This window comes from Quercus suber, unplaced genomic scaffold (assembly GCF_002906115.3).
Source record: "Quercus suber isolate HL8 unplaced genomic scaffold, Cork oak 2.0 scaffold_712, whole genome shotgun sequence".
NCBI classification, from domain to species: Eukaryota; Viridiplantae; Streptophyta; class Magnoliopsida; order Fagales; family Fagaceae; genus Quercus; species Quercus suber.
The window spans coordinates 74,791-97,989 of NW_027070153.1; the positions used below are offsets into that span (position 1 = coordinate 74,791).

General features: G+C 35.0%; 2 protein-coding genes across 5 annotated transcripts; both read right to left on the reverse strand.

Moving 5' to 3' along the window:
* Nucleotides 1–376: 376 nt before the first annotated feature.
* Nucleotides 377–7,103, reverse strand: LOC112000114 (putative disease resistance protein RGA4). Of its 4 annotated transcripts, XR_010626216.1 has the most exons (8): nt 3,579–3,803; nt 3,196–3,305; nt 2,418–2,735; nt 2,006–2,342; nt 1,740–1,870; nt 1,347–1,556; nt 821–1,055; nt 377–701 (listed from the first exon to the last, which is right to left on the reverse strand). XR_010626216.1 is itself a non-coding variant. In XM_065766511.1 (5 exons), the coding sequence occupies exon 1, from the start codon at nt 6,830–6,832 to the stop codon at nt 4,805–4,807; it is 2,028 nt and encodes a 675-aa protein (XP_065622583.1). In that variant the 5' UTR covers nt 6,833–7,103; the 3' UTR covers nt 3,196–3,305; nt 3,579–3,709; nt 3,839–4,052; nt 4,188–4,444; nt 4,771–4,804. The 4 variants fall into 4 exon arrangements, 3 of the variants coding, with proteins under 3 accessions (XP_065622583.1, XP_065622581.1, XP_065622582.1); XM_065766511.1 differs by lacking the exons at nt 377–701; nt 821–1,055; nt 1,347–1,556; ... (1 more) ...; nt 2,006–2,342; nt 2,418–2,735 and adding exons at nt 3,839–4,052; nt 4,188–4,444; nt 4,771–7,103 and having other exon boundaries at nt 3,579–3,709; XM_065766509.1 differs by lacking the exons at nt 377–701; nt 821–1,055; nt 1,347–1,556; ... (1 more) ...; nt 2,006–2,342; nt 2,418–2,735 and adding exons at nt 3,839–4,109; nt 4,188–4,444; nt 4,771–7,103 and having other exon boundaries at nt 3,579–3,709.
* Nucleotides 7,104–13,083: 5,980 nt separating this feature from the next.
* Nucleotides 13,084–15,144, reverse strand: LOC111984015 (putative disease resistance RPP13-like protein 1). Its single transcript, XM_024015650.2, has one exon. The coding sequence runs from the start codon at nt 15,117–15,119 to the stop codon at nt 13,239–13,241; it is 1,881 nt and encodes a 626-aa protein (XP_023871418.2). The 5' UTR covers nt 15,120–15,144; the 3' UTR covers nt 13,084–13,238.
* Nucleotides 15,145–23,199: the final 8,055 nt, after the last annotated feature.

Consider the following 23,199-nt stretch of genomic DNA (forward strand, 5'->3'; position numbering starts at 1 on the left):
GCTCTTTTATGTACTCAAAATTTCAACACTATCATGAAAAACATTGATCAGGTTTTACTCTCAGGGCTGAAAATTGCTTTTTCATAAATATCAAATTCATTTTACATCTATCATGAAAGATATCAACATTAAAACTATAACAACAACAAAACCTTAATCCCAAAACTATAAGGTTTGCTATGGATATTTAGAAGACTAGTCATGATAATTTATAGAGTGTCTAAATTTTACACTAGTCAATAAAAAATTTAAAAAATAAAAGAAAATATAATGGATTAAGCTTTAATAATAATAATAAATCGAGAACCTTAGAGAAAATTGAAGTATAGAAGATTTGAGCATCGTTTCCAAATTCTGGTAAAACATAGTCAAAAAGTTGTAAAAAGATAGAGCTGTTTATATATAGTCTAAAATGATAGCAATTGATTTTTAATTACATGGCAAGCATGGAATAGAAATATTTTCTTTGCTTGAGATGGAATATAATTTGTAACAATAACGACTGTTTTACTATAATTATCAATGTAAGTTTAGCTCTTTGGAAGCTTTGGTTGTAGAAGGTCAAATTTGGTTGGTAGCAGCCACCTTAGATCTTAAAACCAAGCCTATAAATATTGTATTCATCAATAGGATGATGTCAAGCAATTGTCAGGTATGTTATTGTTGGAAGCCTACATGTTGCACATATTGTGTTTGAAAACCTGCAAAATAATTTGAATTTAAACATCATTCAGGATTGAGGTCCAAATTTTATGTAGGAAGCACAACTCAATTGAACAAAACTAAACCACTGAGCACTCTTTGGTTTGAAAACACGTACTAGTTATAGCTGGTAGTGACACGATGGAGCCTCAAGAATGGCCCTGACGATAGTAACAATGGAGTTTCACAACCCCTACTGCCAAGGACTGCAAGGACAACAAGAACAGTGATGTGCTGAGCCTTTTGAACTCTCTGGAGTGTGGAAGAGAAGAAATAACCAAAATTCTGGAGGGGACTGACTTTTTTCCATCCACCATCAATTCCCAACGCTCAGAGAGAGGTAGTTTGCTGACCTGATAATGTACACATCATTTAAACAGGTGCATATGGAATATACAAAATATCCATGCCATTGTGGTAGTATAGCACATATGTTTGGATAACAGAACGAATGATGGCTTTTTGATCATATCAAGCAAGGTCATGGATGCAAATAACATAAACGGAATAAAATAAATAAATAAGACAAACAAAGGCATATAACTTGTCAGTATCAAGCACCAAAATATTCCAGAAATAGTAAGAAAGAGCGATGATGAATTTTTTAGTAATTACAAATTGTTGGAACAAGATGAGCTTACCACCTTTAATAGCATGATCCGTCCAGCATGGATTTTTTTGTGTTCCAAGACTTGCAGGCCCACATAGTTTTCATTATAGACAACAAAACAAGAATTCCAAGCAGGGACCTCCAGCGGAAAAGACTCCATTAGTTGACTTCTCCATGATTAAAACTCCAACAGGAGATGTCATTACAAAGGCCATTCCACCCACATGTGACGTGTCTGTTACATCTGGAATGTGGCATTTAGATAATTATATGGATGAGCATTACAAAGCTGATTACTTCTAATGAGTTCAATACCATTTTTTACTATTTTTCTTCCATTTCTTATTTGTAGTATAAGTAATTTCTGCTTTCCTCTTTTGAGGAGCAAAGGTAAATGGTAAGAATGGAAGCACTGTGTGCAGCTGACCTGCATTGTTCAATCAAAAGAACCTCTCTCACTAAGACTGAGAAGTGATTTTTAATCTAAAAAATGTGATAATGGAAGCCACAAGTCTGCACTAGGTTCCACGTGCTGCTTGTCAAACATGGTCAAATATCCTGCCATATTTCTCAAGACAAATGTTACAATCAAATTTTGAACTTCTTATAGTTTAAATTGTTAAAAGAATCAATCCGTTAGTCATTGAATACATAAGATTTAAGGAAAAATAATAATAATAAAAATTGAACTACCAGAGACTTGTCATTCCCTTAATCTCCCATTTTCTTGTTGTACCACCAGGAGTTTGGACTCAAAATGAAGGAGCTGAATAATGCTGCAGGCCCCTCTAGTTGAAATGCGGGCAAAGGAGTCAAGTAACCATAAATCCTCAAGATAAGAATATTTTTTCTAGTGACCTGGAAGCATATTAGAAATTTAGGTGTGACTGATATAAGAGGACAAGTAGCCACCGGTATCATGCAAAATAGATGCTGAGCTTGTGTTGCACTTGTTGACAAATTAAAGTGAATCTGCACAAGAATTCCTTCCCTTCAGCAATTTTTGGATGTTGCTCGAAACCTCTCATATCTGTTTTATCAGTTTTAAAAATCATTTTAAAAAGCAGTAAACTAACTTGATACTAAGCTGGTTGTAAAGAAGTACCTGACAATAAAATTGAGTCATGTTGCTAGCTATCTCTTGTGTGGAGCGAAACAAGGTATCGGGCCTCTTCAAGAGTTTTAGCACCAACCAAAACTTTATAATTGATTCTTATGCAGGGGATGCAAGTCTCCTGGCAAGATTTTCCCCTTATTTTGGCATAATTTCTTCTTTGTCATACAGATCAGGAGGCTTGAATTGAGCTTGGCCTTGTACCCTGATAATTTATTTTCTATGACTCATGTATGAGAAACTAAAGCCCTTCTCAAGTAACCAAACATTATGAATGCCTTTTCTTAGGTTGCTCAGTTAAAGTTTATTCTGCAAGAACAAATCAATAAATTAAACAAGCACCAAGGTTATCAACAATTGCATGCAGTTATTGATTTTAAGTGTGCAGAAATCGAACATCATCATTTTCAATTAGTGAGGAAGACAAAAGCAAATGTTTTAAAATTAGGGATATCCTAGTAGTGACTATATGAATTGAAAAGCAATGCAGTAATAAAAGATTTAAGATTTTGGACTGAAGGAACATGAAAAGCAATATTTAAATAAGATTTAAAACTTTTCAGCCTCAGAGAAAAAATTCATACTACACAGAGTTCTATTTCTTATTTTAGTCACACAAGAATTGAGCATTTCCACGTCAAAGAAAAAAACTTGAATTGATTTTCGAACATGTCATTTCTTAATCCTTTTTATTTTCCTCCGTTGTAAATCACATTTTTTCCTCTCCAAAAATTGAAAGAAATAAGAGGAAGAAATAGGGAATACTCACCAGCATCATTCAATCAAAAGATTCTCATGCTTAAAAAATTCAGCAACTGTTGAAGGTATTAAAGCAACACTTGCTTCAAAGTACCCTAGTGTCCACCTGAGATTAAAAACCTGCCATATTGCGCCCAAGTCAATTGCCAATATCACAAAACGTACTTGTAAAACAAATTTATTAATCATCAAAGACATATAAATGCTGGAAAGTACTCTGTGGCATTTAGATCATTATATGGATGAGCATTCAAAGTTGATTACTTCTAATAATTTCAATACCATTTTTTACAGTTTTTATTCCATTTCTTATTCGTATTATAAGTAAATTCTCCTTTCCTCTTTTGAGAAGAGCAAAGGTAAATGGTAAGAATGGAAGAGTGTGAAGCTGACCTGCATTGCTCAATCAAAAGAACTTCTCTCACTAGGATTGAGAAGTGATTTTTAATCTAAAAAATGTGATAATGGAAGCTACAAGTCTGCACTAGGTTCCACCTGCCGCTTGTCAAATATGATCAAATAGCCTGCCATATTTCTCAAGACAAATGTTACAATCACATTTTGAACTTCTTAATGGTGTAAATTGTTAAAAGAATCAATCTTAGTTGTCAAATGCATAAGCTTAAGGAAAAATAATACTAAAATTTAACTACCAGAGATTTCATTCCCTCAATCTCCCACAAGTTTGGACTCAAAATGAAGGAGCTGAATAATGTAGCAGGTTCCTCCAGTTGGAATGTGGGCAAAGGAGTCAAGTAAGCATAAATCCTCAAGATAAGAAGATTTCTTTTAGTGACCAATAGGCTCTGATATCACGCCAAATAGATGCTGGGTTTATGTTGAACTTGTTGACAAATTAAGGTGAATCTGCACAAGAATTCCTTCCCTTAACAATTTCTGGATGTAGCATAAAACATCTCATATCTGTTTTATAAGATTTAAAAAATCATTAGAATTGAATCGTGTTGCTAAGTTGATACTTAGCTGGTTGTAAAGAAGTACCTGGCAATAAAATTGAGTCGTGTTGCTAGCTATCTCTCGTGTGGAGCAAAACAGGGGATTGGGTCTCTTCAAGAGTTTTAGCACCCACCAAAACTTTATAATTGATTCTTGTGTAGGGGATGCGAGTCTTGCACGATTTTTCCCTTATTTTGGCATCATTTCTTCTTTTTCATATAGATAAGGAGGCTCGAATTGAGCTTGGCCTTATACCCAGATAATTTTATGCCTCTTCCTGAGTTGCCCAGCTAAGGTTTATTCTGCAAAAACAAATCAACAAATTAAGCAACCACCAGGATTTTGTTGTTCTCTAATAAAATTTAAAGAGACAAGGATATTAACAATTGCATGCAATCATTAATTTAAGTTACAGAAATCAAACATCAATTACATCATTTTCAATTAGCAGGGAAGACAAAAGCAAAAAATTTAAAATCAGGGATAAGACCTAGAGTTTTTTTGTTGCAATTTAAAAATTATAAAAAAAAAATTATTTAAAAAACTAATTCTTTGAAAAGGAATTTTAGGTGATAGCAATAAGTAGAGGACGGAAGTTAATATTATATTAATTACAGAAAGAAATTACCTGATCTGGGCAGAATCGCATGTTGACTCATAGCTCATTCGATGAATTCATCGGCAATCTCTATGTTGGGGATGTGCGCAATTTTTGGCCATTCTTCCCCTTTCTCTCTCTCACACCGTTGTTTTAGAAGAGGGCATCTGTCAATAATTAGAGAAGAAAGAGCGGTGGGAAAGCCCTCTTCTGGTAAGTACTGGAGCTTATTGCATTCACAAATTCTCAAGGTTTTAAGAAAGGTGAGATGTTGAAAACCCTTGAGTGATTTCAGCTTTGGAAAAGATGAAATATAGATATTTGTGAGAGTGGGAGGCAGCAACGCTTCCTCCGGAAAGGACTCCACATCTTTGCAATTATCGCCGTAGATACCGATCTGTCTGAGGGAGTGTAGATCTTGCAATCCCCGGGAAAATAGTTTGTCGCAGTAAGAGACGTCAAGTGTTACTAAATTTAAGGGCAAACCTCCCTCAGGAAATGATTCCAGTTTTGGACAATCGATGACTGCCAAAATCTCAAGGGATGGGAATAGGGTGCGCATATTTTCAGGCAATGACTTTAACTTGTTGCAATTGATGATCACAATCAATGTCAAATTAGGGGCGCAGATACCTCCACTAAAAAATGATACAAAATTAGGGGACGAGGAAATACGCAAATGAGTGAGAGAACTAAGATCACAGTAAGATTCCTCTGATACGAAAAGAGATTCAAGATTTTTACTTTCCCGTACACTGAGAGATTTGAGTTTTGGGTACGACTCTAAGGGAAAAGACCAGAGTGAGTCAGAGTCATCCCCTATTTCCAAACTTTCAAGAGAAGGATAGTAATGGCCCGTTGTGATCTGAAATGCTCCTTTGATATCAAGAAAACTTCCTGGGACAGTGAGACACGTCATAAGCTCCGTAAAGGACTGCAAGAAGATGCGACCTCCTCTAATAAAGAGGTAATCCAACTTGGGTGGTAATTCCTTCAACACAACCTTATCACAATCCCTTAATTTCAATTCATTGAGAGTTGGAGCGCTAGGAACTGAAGCAACAAGTTGCTGACATTCTCCAATTTCAAGTTTGATTAAAGAGGGAAGCTGACTGGGTAGACCGCCGCTTAGCTTGGGACATTCAATTATACAAAGCTCTTTGAGAGTAGAGAAAACTCCACCCTCATCTTCATATTCGTCTTCAAATAAAAACCATTCCTGCCACTCTGGCATGTCTGTAAAGCTTAATACTTCAAGGGATCTAAAAGGCTTAGTTGTAGAAGAACCATCCCCATAGAACTCACGATCCACACGCAATACAAAATGAAAACCTTGAATATAGAGTTTCTTGAGGACAGGTAGGTGCCCAAGTGAAGGCAAGGATGAGCAATACTTACAATTGGCAAGGCGTATAGACACCATATTGGAGAAAGAACAATCTTCTAACCAATTTGGAAATTTTGTACCCCCGTAATCTTTAATGGTGAGAGACTTCAATTTCGAATGAGGACACAATTGCTCAAGAACATCTCTTTCCTTTTCTGAATTTCCAATGTCAAAGCCACATTGAAACACCAACTCAGATAACTGCTGCTTATCCTTCAAATTAACCTCCCTAGCATCTCTAGCATGATGAACATTTTGCAAGTTTAAAATGGACAATGCACCAGAAAGATGATGGAGCTCCCCTAACTCCTTAATACTAGACCCAGAATGTTTGCCCACAACAAAAGTAGTTAATTTCACAAGATTTATCAATTTACCTATATGCAATGGCATCTCTTTCAAGTTTGTACCAGCCAAATCCAAGTGGCGCAAGTTGACTAATCTCCACATCTTGCTAGGCAGCTCAATAAGGGAGTGACATTCCAACAATAACAAGGTTTGCAATTTATACAAATTACATAGAGAATCTGGTAACCGATTAATTGACGTGTAACTGAGATTTAAATAGCGTAGATGTTTCAAATTGCCAATAGAATTAGGTAACTCCCGCATGTTTCCATAGCTAGAAAATGAAAGAACTCTTAAGCACTTAGATGTCAACAACAAATGTTGAGAATAGTTCCAGAACACCAGAAAACAGAGCATTGATGAGCAACGGCTAGTCTTCAACGGCTATAATTCAAGTGCAACGCTGCGTTTTGTACTCTTGTTATTAGTATAGTGATACGCTGCGTTTTTGTATAGTTGAAGTTAGTGTTTAAACTTAATCTGTTAGTCTGTTAATAGCAGTTAAGTTAGTTCCTAATTTCCCTCCACAAATCACGGATCTATTCCGTGATTTCAGCATCTCTGGTTGAGCAGTTATAGATTCTTATGTCTATATATTGTACATGACAGTAATGGAAAGCTAAGGCATTTTATTTCTGATTTTTTTGCCTTTTTCTTTTCTTTTCCTTTCTGATATATATATATATATATATATATATTTTTTATTGGTTATAAATTAGGCAATTTTGGCCCGACTCGCTCCTTTTCGCTTCATTCCGAGCAGATTTTTTCCGCCTTGCAAAGGTGATGAAGCAGGGATAGAACGAGATTTTAAACTTGCACTACAGAGCGGAGCGGGGATAGATTTAGACTTTTTAGACCCATTCCGCTCTACCCTATCTGCGTTAATAAGGGTTAAATTGTAAATCTTGTTGAGAATAGTTCCAAAACACCAGAAAACAGAGCATTGATGATCAACGGCTAGTCTTCAACGGCTAACTCAGCTACTCCTTAGAACGATGTCGTTCTACTTAAAAGCATAGCTCTTAATGTATTTAAGTGAAACGCTGCGTTTTATACTCCTGTTATTAGCATCTTGATACGCTGCGTTTTGTATAGCTGATGTTAGTGCTTAGGCTTAGTCTGTTAGACAGTTAATAGCAGTTAAGTTAGTTCCTAATTTCCCTCCACAAATTCCGGATCTATTACGTGATTTCAGGGATCTTTGGTTGGGCAGTTATAGATTCTTGTGTCTATATATATTGTACATGACTGTAATGAAAAACTAACGCATTTATTCTTTCAGAATTTTCTTCATTTCATTCTCAAACCTTCTCTCCTTTCTCTCACTGAGTTTATAGCTTCACTGAGTGTTTTACTGTGTGAACGCCATTGTTGTAGTTTGTAAAGCTTAGATTGAATCTTTTCATGGTATCAGAGCAACCACGATCCCAATGTCCAACAATGGCAGAAACAAATTCAACATCAACTTCTTCAATTCCTACCACCATGCCTCCAATCTCTTCATCCCTCAATCTCACTAACCAACCTCTACTGTTGCTGTCAAACATGTCAAACATGATGACAGTTAAACTAGATTCTTCCAATTATATTGTTTGGAAGCACCAAATCTCCATGGTACTGGAAACGTACTCTATGATTGAACTTCTTGATGAAGTTCCTCTCATTCCTGAGAAATTCCTCAAGGATCTTTCTGGAGCTGTTACTTCTGTACTCAATCCAGATTATCTCATCTGGAAGTCAAAGGAAAAGGCATTATTGACCTTTATCAGCTCTACTCTAACTCCTTCAGTATTGGCCATCACTGTTGGTTGTTCATCTGCTCAAGAAGTATGGAAGACTCTTGAACACAGGTTCTCCTCAATTTCACGGTCTCATGTAATGAATCTCAATGGTGAAATGCACAATGTGAAGAAAGGATCTGATTCTGTGGATTCGTATCTGCAGAAAATTAAGGTGATCAGAGACAAATTGATGGCAGTAGGTGTTCTTTTGGATGATGAAGAACTACTCCATGTGGCATTCAAAGGCCTTCCAAAGGAGTTTAGAGCATTCAGGTCTACAATCAGAACTAGAAGCACAAAAATAAGCTTTGATGAATTAGCTACTCTGTTGAATGCAGAAGAAGAATCCTTGAATGAAGGCATGGAGTTCAAAGACTCTACTTTTGCAATGGCAGTTAACTCCACACCAAGATTCAATAACATTGGTGGTAATTTTCATAACTACAATCAGTCATACAATACTAATAGAGGTAGAGGAAGAGGCAACAATACCAGAGGCCGAGGCAGAGGTCCAGGTCCATCTTCAAGTCAGTTCAATCATTTTTCACCACAGCCTCAAGGTTCTAACACTAGAGCAGAGAGGCCAATTTGCCAAATATGTGGTAAAGCAGGTCATACAGCCATTGACTGCTATCACAGGATGGACTATGCCTATCAAGGCAGGCATCCACCCACAAAATTGGCAGCTATGGTCACCTCATCCAACCATCAGTTGACTCAGGAGCAACCATGGCTAGCAGACAGTGCAGCCACGGATCATGTCACATCTAGCCTCAACCACCTAAGTTTTCCTAAGCCCTACAATGGCCAAGAACAACTCACAATTGGGAATGGACAGAATTTGCCTATCACTCATATAGGTAATTCACTAATTCCTTCTCCTAATTCTGCTATTCAGCTTAGAAATGTGTTAAGGGTCCCATCTATTACTTCTAACCTTGCTTCTGTCCATAAGATTTGCCATGACAATAACTGTAGTTGTTACTTTGATGTAAACAATTTGTTAATCCAGGCCTTGGCCACGGGGACCATTCTTTACAAGGGCAAGAGTGAAGGGGGTGTTTACCCTATCTATCCTCACAAAGCCACTAAGCTTCTTCTTCCCCAAAAACACTGTAACTCAGTCAAGTTGTCTGTTTCTCACTGTCAATTGTGGCACAGCAGGCTTGGTCACCCTAATTCTCAAATTCTTAGACATGTTCTTCATAATAATGGAATGTCTTTTCCTAATAGTGTTAATCTTGCAAATTCTTGTATTCATTGTCTTCATGGCAAGATGCATAGACTTCCATTTCCTAGTTCTAGGTTTGTAGCTACTTTTCCTTTTGAACTTGTACACACAAATTTATGGGGTCCTGCACCTCTTGATTCAATAAATGGCTACAAATATTATGTCATCTTTGTTGATCATTTCACTCGTTTTACATGGATGTACTTGCTCTCAAATAAATCAGAAGTTTACTCTAAATTTGTAACATTTCATGCTATGATAAAAACCCAATTTTCATCCACCATTAAGGTACTCAGATCAGATGGGGGTGGTGAGTTTACTTCTAAGTCTTTTGAGTCCTTTTTATCTTCCAATGGAATTCAACATCAAATTTCTTGTCCCTACACTTCTCAACAAAATGGTTTAGTTGAAAGGAAACATAGGCACTTAGTTGAAACCACAATCACATTACTTTCACAAGCCTCTCTTCCTTCCACATACTGGTCTTTTGCTGTTCAGTCTGCCCTAACCCTCATCAATGTACTTCCAACAGCTACCTTAGACTTCATGTCACCTTGGTTTAAACTCTATGGTCATAATCCAGATATCTCTTCCCTTAATGTTTTTGGGTGTGCTTGTTACCCTTATCTCAGACCATACAGTCAACACAAACTTAATCACAGAACAGCAGAATGCTTGTTTTTAGGATATTCATCTGTCTCTAAGGGATACTTGTGCCTTGATTTACTCACTAACAAGTTGTATACCTGCAGACATGTGTTGTTTAATGAACACAAATTTCCCTTTCCTCTCACATCTCCTTCTGTCACACCTTCTTCCCCACCAACACCAGATATATGGCTGTCCAATCTCTTATATCTTCACTCTTCCAATCAGTCTTCTATCCTAGGCCCCTATCCTACTCACACATCTCCTCCTACCTATCAATCATTCAATCCTCTTCCCTTTCCTGCCTCAAATTTAACTTCTAATGTTTCTGGTCCTAGCTTAGTTTCTCCTCATATTCCTCCATCTCAGTCTCATTCTCCATCTCCATCACAGCCACCACTTGCTCCCTTACCTACCACATTACTCCCTATTTGTCCTTCCAACTCAAGTCAATCAATTCCATCAACTTCAAATTCTTCCCAAGTTACTACTCTTGCTTCTGTTAATGCCCATCCTATGACTACTAGATCAAAGAATGGTATTTCTAAACCTAAACTATGTTACAAGGCTGTACTTAACTACACTCATTCTGAACCACCATCATACAAGGTTGCTTCTAAGTTTCCTCAATGGGTTCAAGCTATGGATGAAGAATTCTCTGCCTTGCAAAGACAGAAAACTTGGTCCCTTGTTCCTGCTCCATCTGCTGTCAACTTAGTGGGGTGTAAATGGGTGTACAAGCTGAAATTACATAGTGATGGGTGTATTGCTCGTTACAAAGCTAGATTGGTGGCCAAAGGATTTCATCAAAAAGCTGGTATAGATTACACTGAAACTTTTAGTCCAGTTGTGAAGCTAGCTACAGTGAGGCTTGTTCTCTCTATTGCAATCAGTTTACATTGGCCTCTTCGACAACTAGACATTTCCAATGCCTTCCTCCATGGCTTCCTAAAGGAGGAGGTTTATATGCAACAACCTCCAGGGTATGTGGACAATCAGTTTCCTCATCATGTATGCAGGTTACATAAATCCTTGTATGGATTGAAACAAGCCCCACGTGCCTGGTTTGACAGATTTTATTCTCAGTTGTTGCATCTTGGGTTTGAGGCTTCCATTGCAGATTCTTCTCTATTTGTATATCACTCTTATCAAATCATCATTTATCTACTTGTGTATGTTGATGATATTATCATTACAGGCAACTCACCCTCTCAGGTTTCTCATCTTGTCACTGCTCTTAGTAAGGCTTTTGAACTTAAGGATTTGGGTGCTCTTTCCTATTTCTTGGGCATTCAAATTTTGCCTTCCAGATTTGGTCTCACTTTATGCCAATCCAAGTATGCCTCAGATGTTCTTCATAGATTCCACATGGAAAATTCCAAGCCCACAAAGACTCCTTGTTGTCCTAATACACGGCTTACTCCCTTTGATGACTCTGCTCTGCTTGATCCTTCTGAATATCGAAGTATGGTGGGGGCTCTCCAATATTTGACCTTCACACGCCCTGATTTGGCTTTTAGTGTGCATCAGCTCTGCCAATTTTTGCAGCGTCCCACTACTTCTCATTTGGAGGCTGCTAAACGTGTTCTTCGTTATGTACGAGGCACCTTACATTTTGGCATCCACCTTGCTCCTGGTCCTCTCACTTTTTCTGCCTTCTCTGACGCAGATTGGGCTGGAGACCCCACTGACAGGAAATCTACTACTGGGATGTTAGTGTTTCTTGGTTCCAACCCAATTTCTTGGTCTTCCAAGAAACAACCCACTGTTTCCCATTCGTCCATAGAGGCAGAGTATCGTGCATTGGCCTCCACTGCAACAGAATTAGCTTGGCTTCGTACTCTTTTCAAGGAGCTTAAGCTGTTTCTTCCTCACATTCCAATTCTATGGTGTGATAATAACTTTGCTATTGCTCTGGCCTCAAATCCTGTCTTCCATTCCAGAACAAAGCACATCGAAGTAGATTATCACTATGTGCGAGGTTGTGTTCTTAGGAGTACTTTGGGGGTCAAGTTTATCTCTGGTCGTGACAATTTTGCTGACATTTTTACTAAGCCTTTACCTGGTCCTCATTTTCTGGTTCTACGTAGCAAATTCTTGGCTAACACTGCCTCGAGTTTGAGGGAGGATGTTGAGAATAGTTCCAAAACACCAGAAAACAGAGCATTGATGCCATAAATACTAAGCTTTACAAACTAAAACCCTACTATTTATGGTGCATTTAAATACTGTTTATTTTATTCTAGCTCTCTCCCTCTTTTTTCTCTCTAGCAAAGTTGAAAATAAAATACCATTTTAATTTTTTTTTTATCTTTATTAGAAGTAAATTTATATGGTAATATTAAATTATTGATTCCATTCGATGTCTTTCTCATAATAGATTTTATCATGAACATAATAGCATGTTTTCTATTTTTATGAGAGACAGGTGTGTAGGTTTGTGTTTGTGTCATTGTGTGCCAGTGCCGCTGTTAATTGTAATTCTTGACTTCTTTCTCAGCATAATAATCTCATGTTATTTGTAGTTCTTTCTTAGCATAATGGCATGTTATTTGTAGTTCTTTCTATCATGAACAAATTGGAACAAAGCACTCGAGACGAAGCAAATAAGTAGCTGAGTGAGTGCAATAGCAGTTTTTAAAATTCCACTTAAACAATTTTGAGTTATAGCCAATTCCTCACATGGGCTTAAACCATGAGAGTTTGGCAGGTGACCTTCCCTTGCTTCAGGAAGGTCTCTCTCTCTCTCTCTCTCTCTCTCTCTCTCTCTATATATATATATATATATATATAGGACTTTCATATTAAAACTTAATCTGTTAGTCTGTTAATAGCAGTTAAGTTAGTTCCTAATTTCCCTCCACAAATCACGGATCTATTCCGTGATTTCAGCATCTCTGGTTGAGCAGTTATAGATTCTTATGTCTATATATTGTACATGACAGTAATGGAAAGCTAAGGCATTTTATTCTTTTCAGAATTTCTTCATTTCGTTATCAAATCTTCTCTCCTTTCTCTCTCTCTGCGTTTATAACTTCACTGAGTATTTTTTACTGTGTAAACTCCATTGTTGTAGTTTGTAAAGCTTAGATTGAATTTTTCACAAATCATCTATCATCATCATTGATATCTTATTCCAATACCTTTGATGCGATGACAAATCTAATCCAAGGAAGGTTCGCAAATCCTTGGCCTTGTAAGATACCTTAAATTTCTTAGAGGAATCATATTTAGTTCTAACATATGACAAATGACGAGTCTTTCTTGTGATTACACAAGACTCATCAATCTCTAGCTTGAAACAAAATTCTCCAGCTATCAGCATTGCCAAGTCATTGACTAGGTCATGCATTACGAAACATGGATTGTTGTTGCTTGATCGTTGAAAAAGTGATCTAGATACCAAATCATCAAAGTATTGTTCACCTATTTTTTCCATTCTTCCATTTCCTTTGGATTGCTGTAATAAATCTTCTGCCATCCACAGTAGGACCAATTCTTCCTTTTCAAATTCATAATCCTTTGGAAGGATTGAGCAATAAGCAAAGCAACGCTTCAATTGTGATGGGAGGTAGTGGTAGCTCAATCTTAGAGCCGGAATGATACTATTGTTTTCTGTTGGTAAATCCCATATATTACTTTTCAAAACCTCTGTCCACTTTGTTGGATCTTCTTCAAACCGCAGCAAACCCCCAAGTGCTTTTGCAGCTAAAGGCAAGCCTTTACACTTTTGGACAATTTGTCTACCAATTTCCTCAAGAATGGAAAATTTACTAGAGCTTCCATTTTTAAATGCATGTTTTTCAAATAACGACCAACATTCTTCGCTTGACAATTCATTTAAAATATAAGCTGAAACTGTGCCTACATTAGATGCAACTATTTTACTGCGTGTCGTAACAATAACTTTAATCTCCAGTGCCCCACATCTGAAAATTTTTAGTAACTCAACTGAATCTTCATATTTTTCATTCCAAACATCGTCTAAAATTATGAAAACTTTCTTCCCTTTGAAATTCTCTCTAATTTTATTTTGCAGCAAATTTATGGTATGAATTTCACAAGCAGATGAAGTGACCTCTTCAAAAATAGCTTTTGCTATCCTAAAATAATCATAATTTTCTGAAACGCAAACCCAAGCTTTGAGGTCAAAACTCTTCTCGACTCTTTTGTCATTGTATATATGTCGAGCAAGAGTTGTTTTACCAACCCCACCCATACCTACTATGGGAACAACACATAGACCATTATCACTCGCATCATCGGATTGGAACATATCAAATATCGCCTCCATATCCTTATCTCTACCAAACACACCATATTCTTCAGGGCTAGAAGTTGTCAATGGTCGTGATGGTACTTCAGCAGCAGCAGCAACCTTTTCTAGACGGAGAACATCCTTTTGTTTTGTAATAGATTCTAGTTGTTCTAGAATGTTTTCTAGTTCGGATTGTATCCTTTTGTCAAATGAATTAACAAAAGTAGAGATAAAGCCCATTACCTTACTAGTGGATTCAGCTTCTAACTTGCATCGCAAAGCTTCGTAGGAAATCTCATCCAGGATGTCATCCGCAAGATAAACAGCATCTTTGAGCTCATCCAGCCACTTCTTCACAGCAGGGTCTGTAATTTGCTTATTCTCCGCATCATTGAGCACAGCACCAGCAGACATCAGCTCTATGTTCAGCTTTTGCACCAAACGATCAATCAGTTTCCTTCCGTTGAGATAATCTAGGACCTCGCGAGAAGCCACTCTGTCAAACGCCACCTGAAGAAATGCTGAGAGAAATGCTCCACCCACCAAAGCCCCAGCCATAGTCTCTGTTTTTGGTTGAACAAGGTTGAAAAGAAGTAAAGAGAAGTAATTGCAATAAGGCAGAAAGCAGTTTGTGATGTAAAAGTCTAAATTTCTTGGCAGATTTAGATAGATAGAGATCCTTTTTCTGAGTTCTTGGGTTGCACATGGACAACCTAGCCGCATGCTTGACTTCACCTAACACGCGTGAATGATCAATAAACTATGATGGAAGGTGGAGACATGTCCAATATGATTGGCACAGAGTCAATAATATAATGAGAATTAATCGTATTCGTTGGAAGAAAGTCCTTGTCAATTTCTATGAAAATTATTTTCAATTTTGAGAATCTTTCCACATGCTTACATTATTGAAAAACATTTTTTTTTTCCAGATTAATTGATGAGGGCCACTATTCTCTAGGAATGTGGCAGCAATGGTAGAATTGAAAGTGCATGCTCTTTCGTTTGGTTTCTAGGCCATCTGCTTCATGAGATGAGCCACATCAATCTATTCCCACATTTTCAATGAAACAATGGATTACACCATGCACAAATCAGAGCAGAGATATATAAATTCATGCTTGTAACCGCACTTTGAGATTTGTTTTATTATCTATGAACTCTTTTCTTTTTTTAGACACAAACGCATTTTAACATTTTCAGTACACTTTATTATTGAAACAATTTGAGATGAAACAATTTGAGATTTCAAGTTACTGAATCCCAAAGATGTGTATATATATATATATAATGCGATACGCTTATGATAGAATTTCTATGAAAATCACTTATGTACCATCTTAATTTTGTTTAATAAGTATGTACCATCTTCAACCAAATTAAAAGTTATATGTGTATGTATTCTTCTTACTTTTGCCAATATTGAAAACCATTATAATAATCGTTAAATTTTTTTTTTTTTTTAATTTACTGAGAAGAATAATAGTTGTTATTAACTTGATTCATTCATTTTTTTCATTTTTCTTTTTAACAATTTATGGGCAAAAAAATTTTTAAATGGTAAGAGAATAGACAAAAAGGATCTATTTGTTATGATATCAAGATTTTTGTACAAAATTGGTGGGAAAAAATGTTACGCAAATCTTATTATAATGGCGTAACGGTATAAATGTTCAAGGGGTTCTAACCTATTTTACCATTGAGAGTTTTATGAACACCCCACCCCTAAAAAATAAATAAAATAAAATAAAAACTACCCCAGTGAAAATAATCGGTCAATGAAATTTAAGATTTAATTTTAGTAACACAACATTGTTCATAATCTTTTTTATATAAATTATTGACATGATCAAGATCTAATATGATTAGTGAATAATAAAAATTGTGTTAATAAGAGACAAAGGTGAAAGTGATTTAAAAAAATGAGAAATGGTATACAAACTATTTACAATCAACTAGTACTATCATACTATTGTAACTCTAAAATCCCAACGCCAATAGCACATGCCACCGTCATCACCCACGCAGATGTAACTGTTAGGGATTGATACTTGATAGACTCGACTTTTAGAGGAAGAATCCAGGTACTCTAAAACATTTAATATAAATATTTGTACAAATCCTTTTGACATAGTTTGTGCACAAAGTATATGCTAGTCTCATTATTCATTTCACTATATATGTTTTTCATAATTGGTAAGTAGCTTAACCACATTGACATATTCATTAGTACGGCTGTCACTGTCCTAAGATAGGAGGAAATAAATACCTGTAAAAATGTCAACTATTAAGCAGGATAAACCTATAACTTCGTATGAGTCAAGGTTTTGTTCTCTAAAATGAGGATAAGAACAACCCACATATATTGTTAGTTTAGTTTTCTTTTTCTTTTTCTTTTCTGGGACAAACAAGGGTATCAAAACCTCTTCAAGTATGTAATAATTTCTTCTAGTATATGCAGTCTCCCAATATTACACACATCAGATTATTATGGGGTTGAATCCCTTGGGGGGCTCCAAGATGCTGACAAGAGATTTCGAATTTGTTCTCTAAATTCTTTTGTATGTCTCTTTTTCTTTTTTCTTTTATCAAGGGAGACTAATTGAAATTAGAGGTTGTGTCATGCCATTCTATTGAGTCCTCTTTTATTATTTTTATTTTCATTTTCATTTTTGTTTATGTTCAAGTTTTTGGAAGAAGAGAGAAAAAGCACAAGAAGGATTTATAATGCCAATGAGAGCAAGTGCAATACTTTGGGTGGCCACAAAGGTTTGGATGGGACTATGTGAATGGCTCTCTACGTGTTTCTTGGTTGCTGATGGTATTGCTCGTTCTATCCAGTATGAAGATGGAGATGGAGTGTTTGATTAATCCTTACAGAGCTTCTTTAAATGTTATTTCACTGTTTTTTTAATGAAAATAAATAAATAAATAATATAAGACTGGTTTTGTATACAATTGATCACGATAAGTAGTTATTGTTTCTTCGACAGGTTGAATTGCCTATGATAGTTTTAAATTTTAAATTTAAAATCTACTATTCTTATTTTTTTTAATATGATTAATTCACTTATATTATAAAATTTGTAGTATTTCTTGTCAGAAATATAAAAATGATAAACAAGCTTGATTTAACGGATAATATCTTAAGAGAAACGCTAATGAATGTCCTTAGGGTATTGGTTAATAATTCATTTAAAGAATGTTTTTATGAAAAAAGAAAATAAAACAATTAATTTTTTAATAATTTTTTTATTTCTTTTAAAAATTATGTTAAAATTTTCTTAAATTGGATTGTTTGCTAATACTCTAAGGGCATTCGTTAGCATACATCATATCTTAAAAAATTAGAATAAAGGAAAGAATTAGTAACAATCTCACGGTACTATAAAGTCACATAAAAAAAAAATTGTCCTTAAAAACTAATTCGTGTCTTCCAAAATAAAATTCAGCACTAATAATGATAATACTTATTAGTCATTGGCCTATGGCCGGCCCAGATTTTAATGAGGCAGAAAAGTCTGTCAACTTGTTGCAACAACGTTAAATAGATGGGACAATCTAGCCGGCTGCTTGACTCAACCTAACATGCTTGGCACAGAGTGAATAACATAATCAGAGAAGTTATCTAATTCGACGGAAGAAAGTTTTTGGCAATTTCTGTGAATATTATGTTCACCATCTTTCTACATGCTTACGTTATTGAAAACAATTTTTTTGCTAGTTTATTGAGAGGGTTTCTAGGAAATAACGTGGCATAATTTTAAGATTAATATATTAGATAATTTTATAGTTCATTCGATCAGTATCTCTACCACTTTTCTAAAAGGTGGCGTTGGATTGATTTCATGGAAATGAGATTTTTGAGTGGAAATGCTACCTCAAGTTGTGTGTTTCAACTATTTTCCTTTAATAATTACGACTAAAACTTTATTGAAGTGTTCTTATCAAATTTTTAGTAAAATTTTTAAAAATATATATTTTTATGAAACAAATTTTGATAATAGGTTTTAATGATACAAACAAAATTACTTACGTTAATAAAATAACGTATCTTTATTTTAAATATGTATAAAAAAAATTTGAGAAAACACTTTCAGCCCCACTATATATAAAACTTGAGATTGCAAGCTTAGTGAAAATTTGTAATTTGGGATTAGATATGATACCAAAGAAAGTAAATATGGTAGACTCAAATTTTATTTGGTTGGACATGAGGGGCAAATGAGAAGTGTGTTTTACAATATTGGACAAACTGCAATATTATAAATTTTTTTTGGATAGTTGGTGTAGGTAGGATTTTGAATCGCATATCTATTACTTGTTTACAAGAAACTTTACTAATTTAGTTAATTAGAACTCACAACACTCATTCTATTTTGTTCTATATTTACTTCTTCTTCTTTCTTTATATTTTTCTTTTTTAAAATCTAGTTCTTTATTTACATACAAGGAGGCATTCTTTAAAACCACCATGATGGAGCTAAAGTGTGATAAGCTTATTATGGTTGCCATTACAAGCATTAGTATTAGGAGTGTTAAAACTCTCAAAATTGTAATTTAGCACTCCAAACAACAAAAAACATGCTATGTCCAAGATGCAAGCCTAAAAAAATTACAAGCCAGCTAAATTGATAGAAATGAATAGTGTTACTTATAATATGAAAAATAAGAGATGTGGTGTAAGGTGAGTTATGAAATGGTATGTCAAAGTATAAAAAGTAGCATTTTGAGGTGTTAAATTAGTTTTTTGTTTTTGTTTTTGGAAGATAGAATAAATTATAATACACACAACACACTCCCTTAAATAAGATAAGACAATTACCTATGGTGTAAAAGTGTGTCAACTAAGTAGATGCGGGCCCTTTTCTGAGTTCATGGTTGCACAAGGGACAATCTAGCCGTCTCCTTGACTTAACCTAAAGAAGTGATTGGCACAGAGTGAATAACATAATCAGAGAAGTAATCTAATTCGATGGAAGAAAGTTTTTGGCAATTTCTATGAATATTATTATGTTCAGCATCATTCTACATACTTACGTTACTAAAAACAATTTTTTTGCTAGTTTATTGAGAGGGTTTCTAGGAAATAACGTGTCAGAAATTGTATAATTGCAAGTGCATCTTTATTCATTTGATTTCTCTAGCTAGGTGGTCCACTTCATGACTCACAATCAATCTATTCCTATATATATATATATTCAATGAATAATCTGTTCACATTGAGTGATACCACTTGCAGAGGTGGGACTCAATTGAATTATCATGTAATGTAAGGTAAGAAAAGCATGAGCTGTTTCTTCTGAGAGCCTGACAGTAGTAACAGCCCGGATTTGAATTTGAAGAAATGGTGGATCTTTGTAAGCAAATGGAATGGGGGACAGAGCATGCCCATTCTCTAAATTGGACGGTAATGGCTTTTAAAGACATCCTGCATTTATAGGGCCCATTCCACAGAGTTCCGCATGTTTCAAGTCTTGTTACTTCGCCCAGTCTTTTAGCCCATTATTAATTCACCAACTTCACCCTCATTTAAGCTTCGTCAGAGTTCGCTTTGAACGAGTGGGTCCAATCGCATAATGGATTACCAAATGGTTTTTTTCTTAATTGAATATCTATTATATAAATAAAAGAGAAATGTCACCTAGTCAATATTTTTATAATATTTTTATAATAAATTTTAAATAAAATATTTTTGTTAATTGTTAATAAAAGGTAAAAAAATAATTTAAATAGTAAATTTAAATTAAAAATAATAACAACTATTTTTTTTTATTAAAACTAACTTATTATTTGTTATAAAAATATTATAAATATTACGTAATAATTCAATATAAATAAATTAGTAATGCTTAGGGATGCAAAATCACGGGCAGCATGTACATCCTCAAACACCATCTGATTTAATTTAAACAATACTACACTTGTACTTTCGATTCATATATATTAATTACAAACCCTAATTTTATTCAATTTTTAATTTTCTACCTTCTAGTTTTCATCATGACCAGTTCGGGAAACTGGAGCATCATCTTTTCACACTCTGATCTGATCTGATGATTGTTTCTCCGATCACAGATACGAAGAACAAATATTATTATTATTATTATTATTATTATTGTTATTGAATAAGAAGAAGCATTGTTATTCTGAGATGGGATAAAAGTTTTGTGAGTGAGGGAACCAAACACAGCAGTACGGAAGAAGTGATCATAAATCCAACTCTGTCTTTGTCTTTGTGGAGGAGTGAGAGGAACGAAGAAGTGAACCATTTTTGTTTTTGTTTAATTATGGGTCGTGTCGTGTTGTTTTCAACTATTCTATAAGACTATAACTATAATTCAGTATTCACTGTTTCTTTCTTCTCGCTTTCCGATTACTTCGTCGCCAAGTTTATCTGGACGTGAAAGTGGGCCTCCCGCGGTTTGTCATCAGACTCTTCCCTCGTTCCCTGATAGGGCCCACTCCATATCAACCATTTTTCTTATACTTTTCCTGATGATATCCCCAAAAAAGTCAGACCAATCACAAACTGACAATTTTTTTTTAAAGATAATTCTGACACTACATAAAAATAAAAATAAAAATTAGAAAACCAAAACCACGACGTTTTGATTTTGTTTCACTTTTATACGGTTCCAAATTTTCCAAGCCAGCCATATTTTGGTTACGTTGATGCACATTTTTACAAATTCTTACCCATAAGCCCGTAAGTGTTAATAATATTAAGAGATCTAAAGTATTCCACCCATGCTTGTAATCAACAATGTTAGAAACAATAACAATACCAAAGAGTTAGTAGATCTTTGATATGCGTCCATCCTCTAGAAATTTGAGTGGGTTAATTAAGATGTGAATGTGATTGTACTTCAAAGACATAGTCCTTATTCCAAGATTCCTTAAGCTTGTAATCCTTCATCACCCATATTTCTTGATGATTAGAGCCAGTCTTATTACTTAAATAGAGAAAATCTCCTAACACTCCCAAGTACATGGATGCCTTCATCTTTTCTAACTGAGGAGGTGGAGGGAAACTTTCAAATTTTTCATTCTTGAGATCAAAGAAACATATATATTCAGAACTATTATTATCATTGCCAACAATCCAATGAAGCGCTCCGTTGAGTGGAACACCAAATAAGTGATCATGAAGGGGGAAAGGGGCATGTCCTATACTTCGCCACACCCTAGTTCCTAGTGTGTGAAACATACCAATGGATTGATTAACCAAGTTTTGACTTTTGACCAACCATTGTCCTAACAATTTGTAAGATCTTGTACTGATTAGTGTTGGAGCTAAACCCAAACGCAAAGACTTCCTTGAGTTTAACTATTGGTTTTAAAATTGCAACATTTTCTCCTGTGATTTGGATTGCGAATATAAAGTGAGTTACCCCAAGAAAAAGACTTAAAGAAACAAATCAATCCATTGCAAGAACCAACTATTTGGGTGGAAGAGAAGATCATCTTAGGGAGTTGAAGCTTGACAAAACTGCATCATCCCAAGGCACTAATGATATTGATATCAACAAGGTTCACATTCGGTTTGTGACGATATCTCTTAACGATCCCATTAAAGGGATTCAAAAGCAATAGGCTAATAGTGGGTGTTCTAGCCAGGCAGAGGTTGACAAAATGTGGAGATGTGGGCATGTTTTTCCAGGTTTTAGAAACACATATAAAACGAACGGTAGACTAAGAGGAGGTCTTGAAAGTATATCTGCGATGATATCGGACGGTAACTTTGACATAGCCTTCCCAGCTTCCGCTAACCTTGACACATAGTCCTCCGGATTGCACCGGTAGCCTTCTCTCTTTCTTTTTCTTTTTTTTTAATGAAAGAATATAAAATTTTTTAAGAAGTTTCATTTAAAAAGAAATCAAGTAGTATTACACTATTTAATAACTTTTTATTGAATTATTATTTTGAAACTCTAAAAGTTGAATTATATATCCTTTATATTTTTAACACGCAAATCAAATTTAGTGTTAATTAAATGTCGTTAACTATTTCATTTATCAAAATATTAAATTTCAAGTTTTTATATCTTATAACTATGCATAAAAGATGGTATATAAATCGAAGAGTAAACAACATCTGGTTAGCATGAAATTTGGCAAGTATATTAAAAACATAAATAAATAAAAAATGTAATACAATGGTGAGATTTTTAAAATATTAATCATATAAAAGTTATTATGTAGTATAATGTCGCTTAAAGTTACACTAGAACCCATCTCTCTCTCTCTCTCTCTCTCTCTCTCTCTCTCTCCATATATATAGGTTAAAGATACAACATTTTTAAACCATTGATTTTTATTAAATCTAGCAATATGACAAATACTAGTATTTAATTTATTGTTTTCCAACTTAGCTTATCTAATCGTGGGTATTAGTTAGCTCAACTGGTAAAGTTTTTGATAGTTGTAGAATAGATTTGGGGTTCAATCCCCGCCTACACTAAAAACTAATTGGTGTCTTGGTCTGATAATAAAAAACTATCATTAGGAGTGGATGCTATAAGTTAAAACTTTCACAAAAAAGTAGAAAGTTTCTATGGCTTTAGAACCTTTGAATGGTCCATGAATGCCACACCCATGTTCATGATTGGAACCTCCAACTAACTCCAAAAACCTCTTAAAACTTTCATTCATAGCAACAAGTCTGTGGTAATAGCACGACTTCAACCTTGCACTACAAAATAATGGATCTATTTTGGCACATTTTTTCGCAAGCTATATGTTGCCTATTACTTTTGAAACTTCAAAATGATAGTGAAAAAAATTAGGGTGCACTTTTTTT

Bases quoted from the DNA above. Each gene is read 5' to 3' on its own strand.
- LOC112000114 (XM_065766511.1), bottom strand. From the start codon at position 6,832: ATGCTCTGTTTTCTGGTGTTCTGGAACTATTCTCAACATTTGTTGTTG.
- LOC111984015 (XM_024015650.2), bottom strand. From the start codon at position 15,119: ATGCGGCTAGGTTGTCCATGTGCAACCCAAGAACTCAGAAAAAGGATC.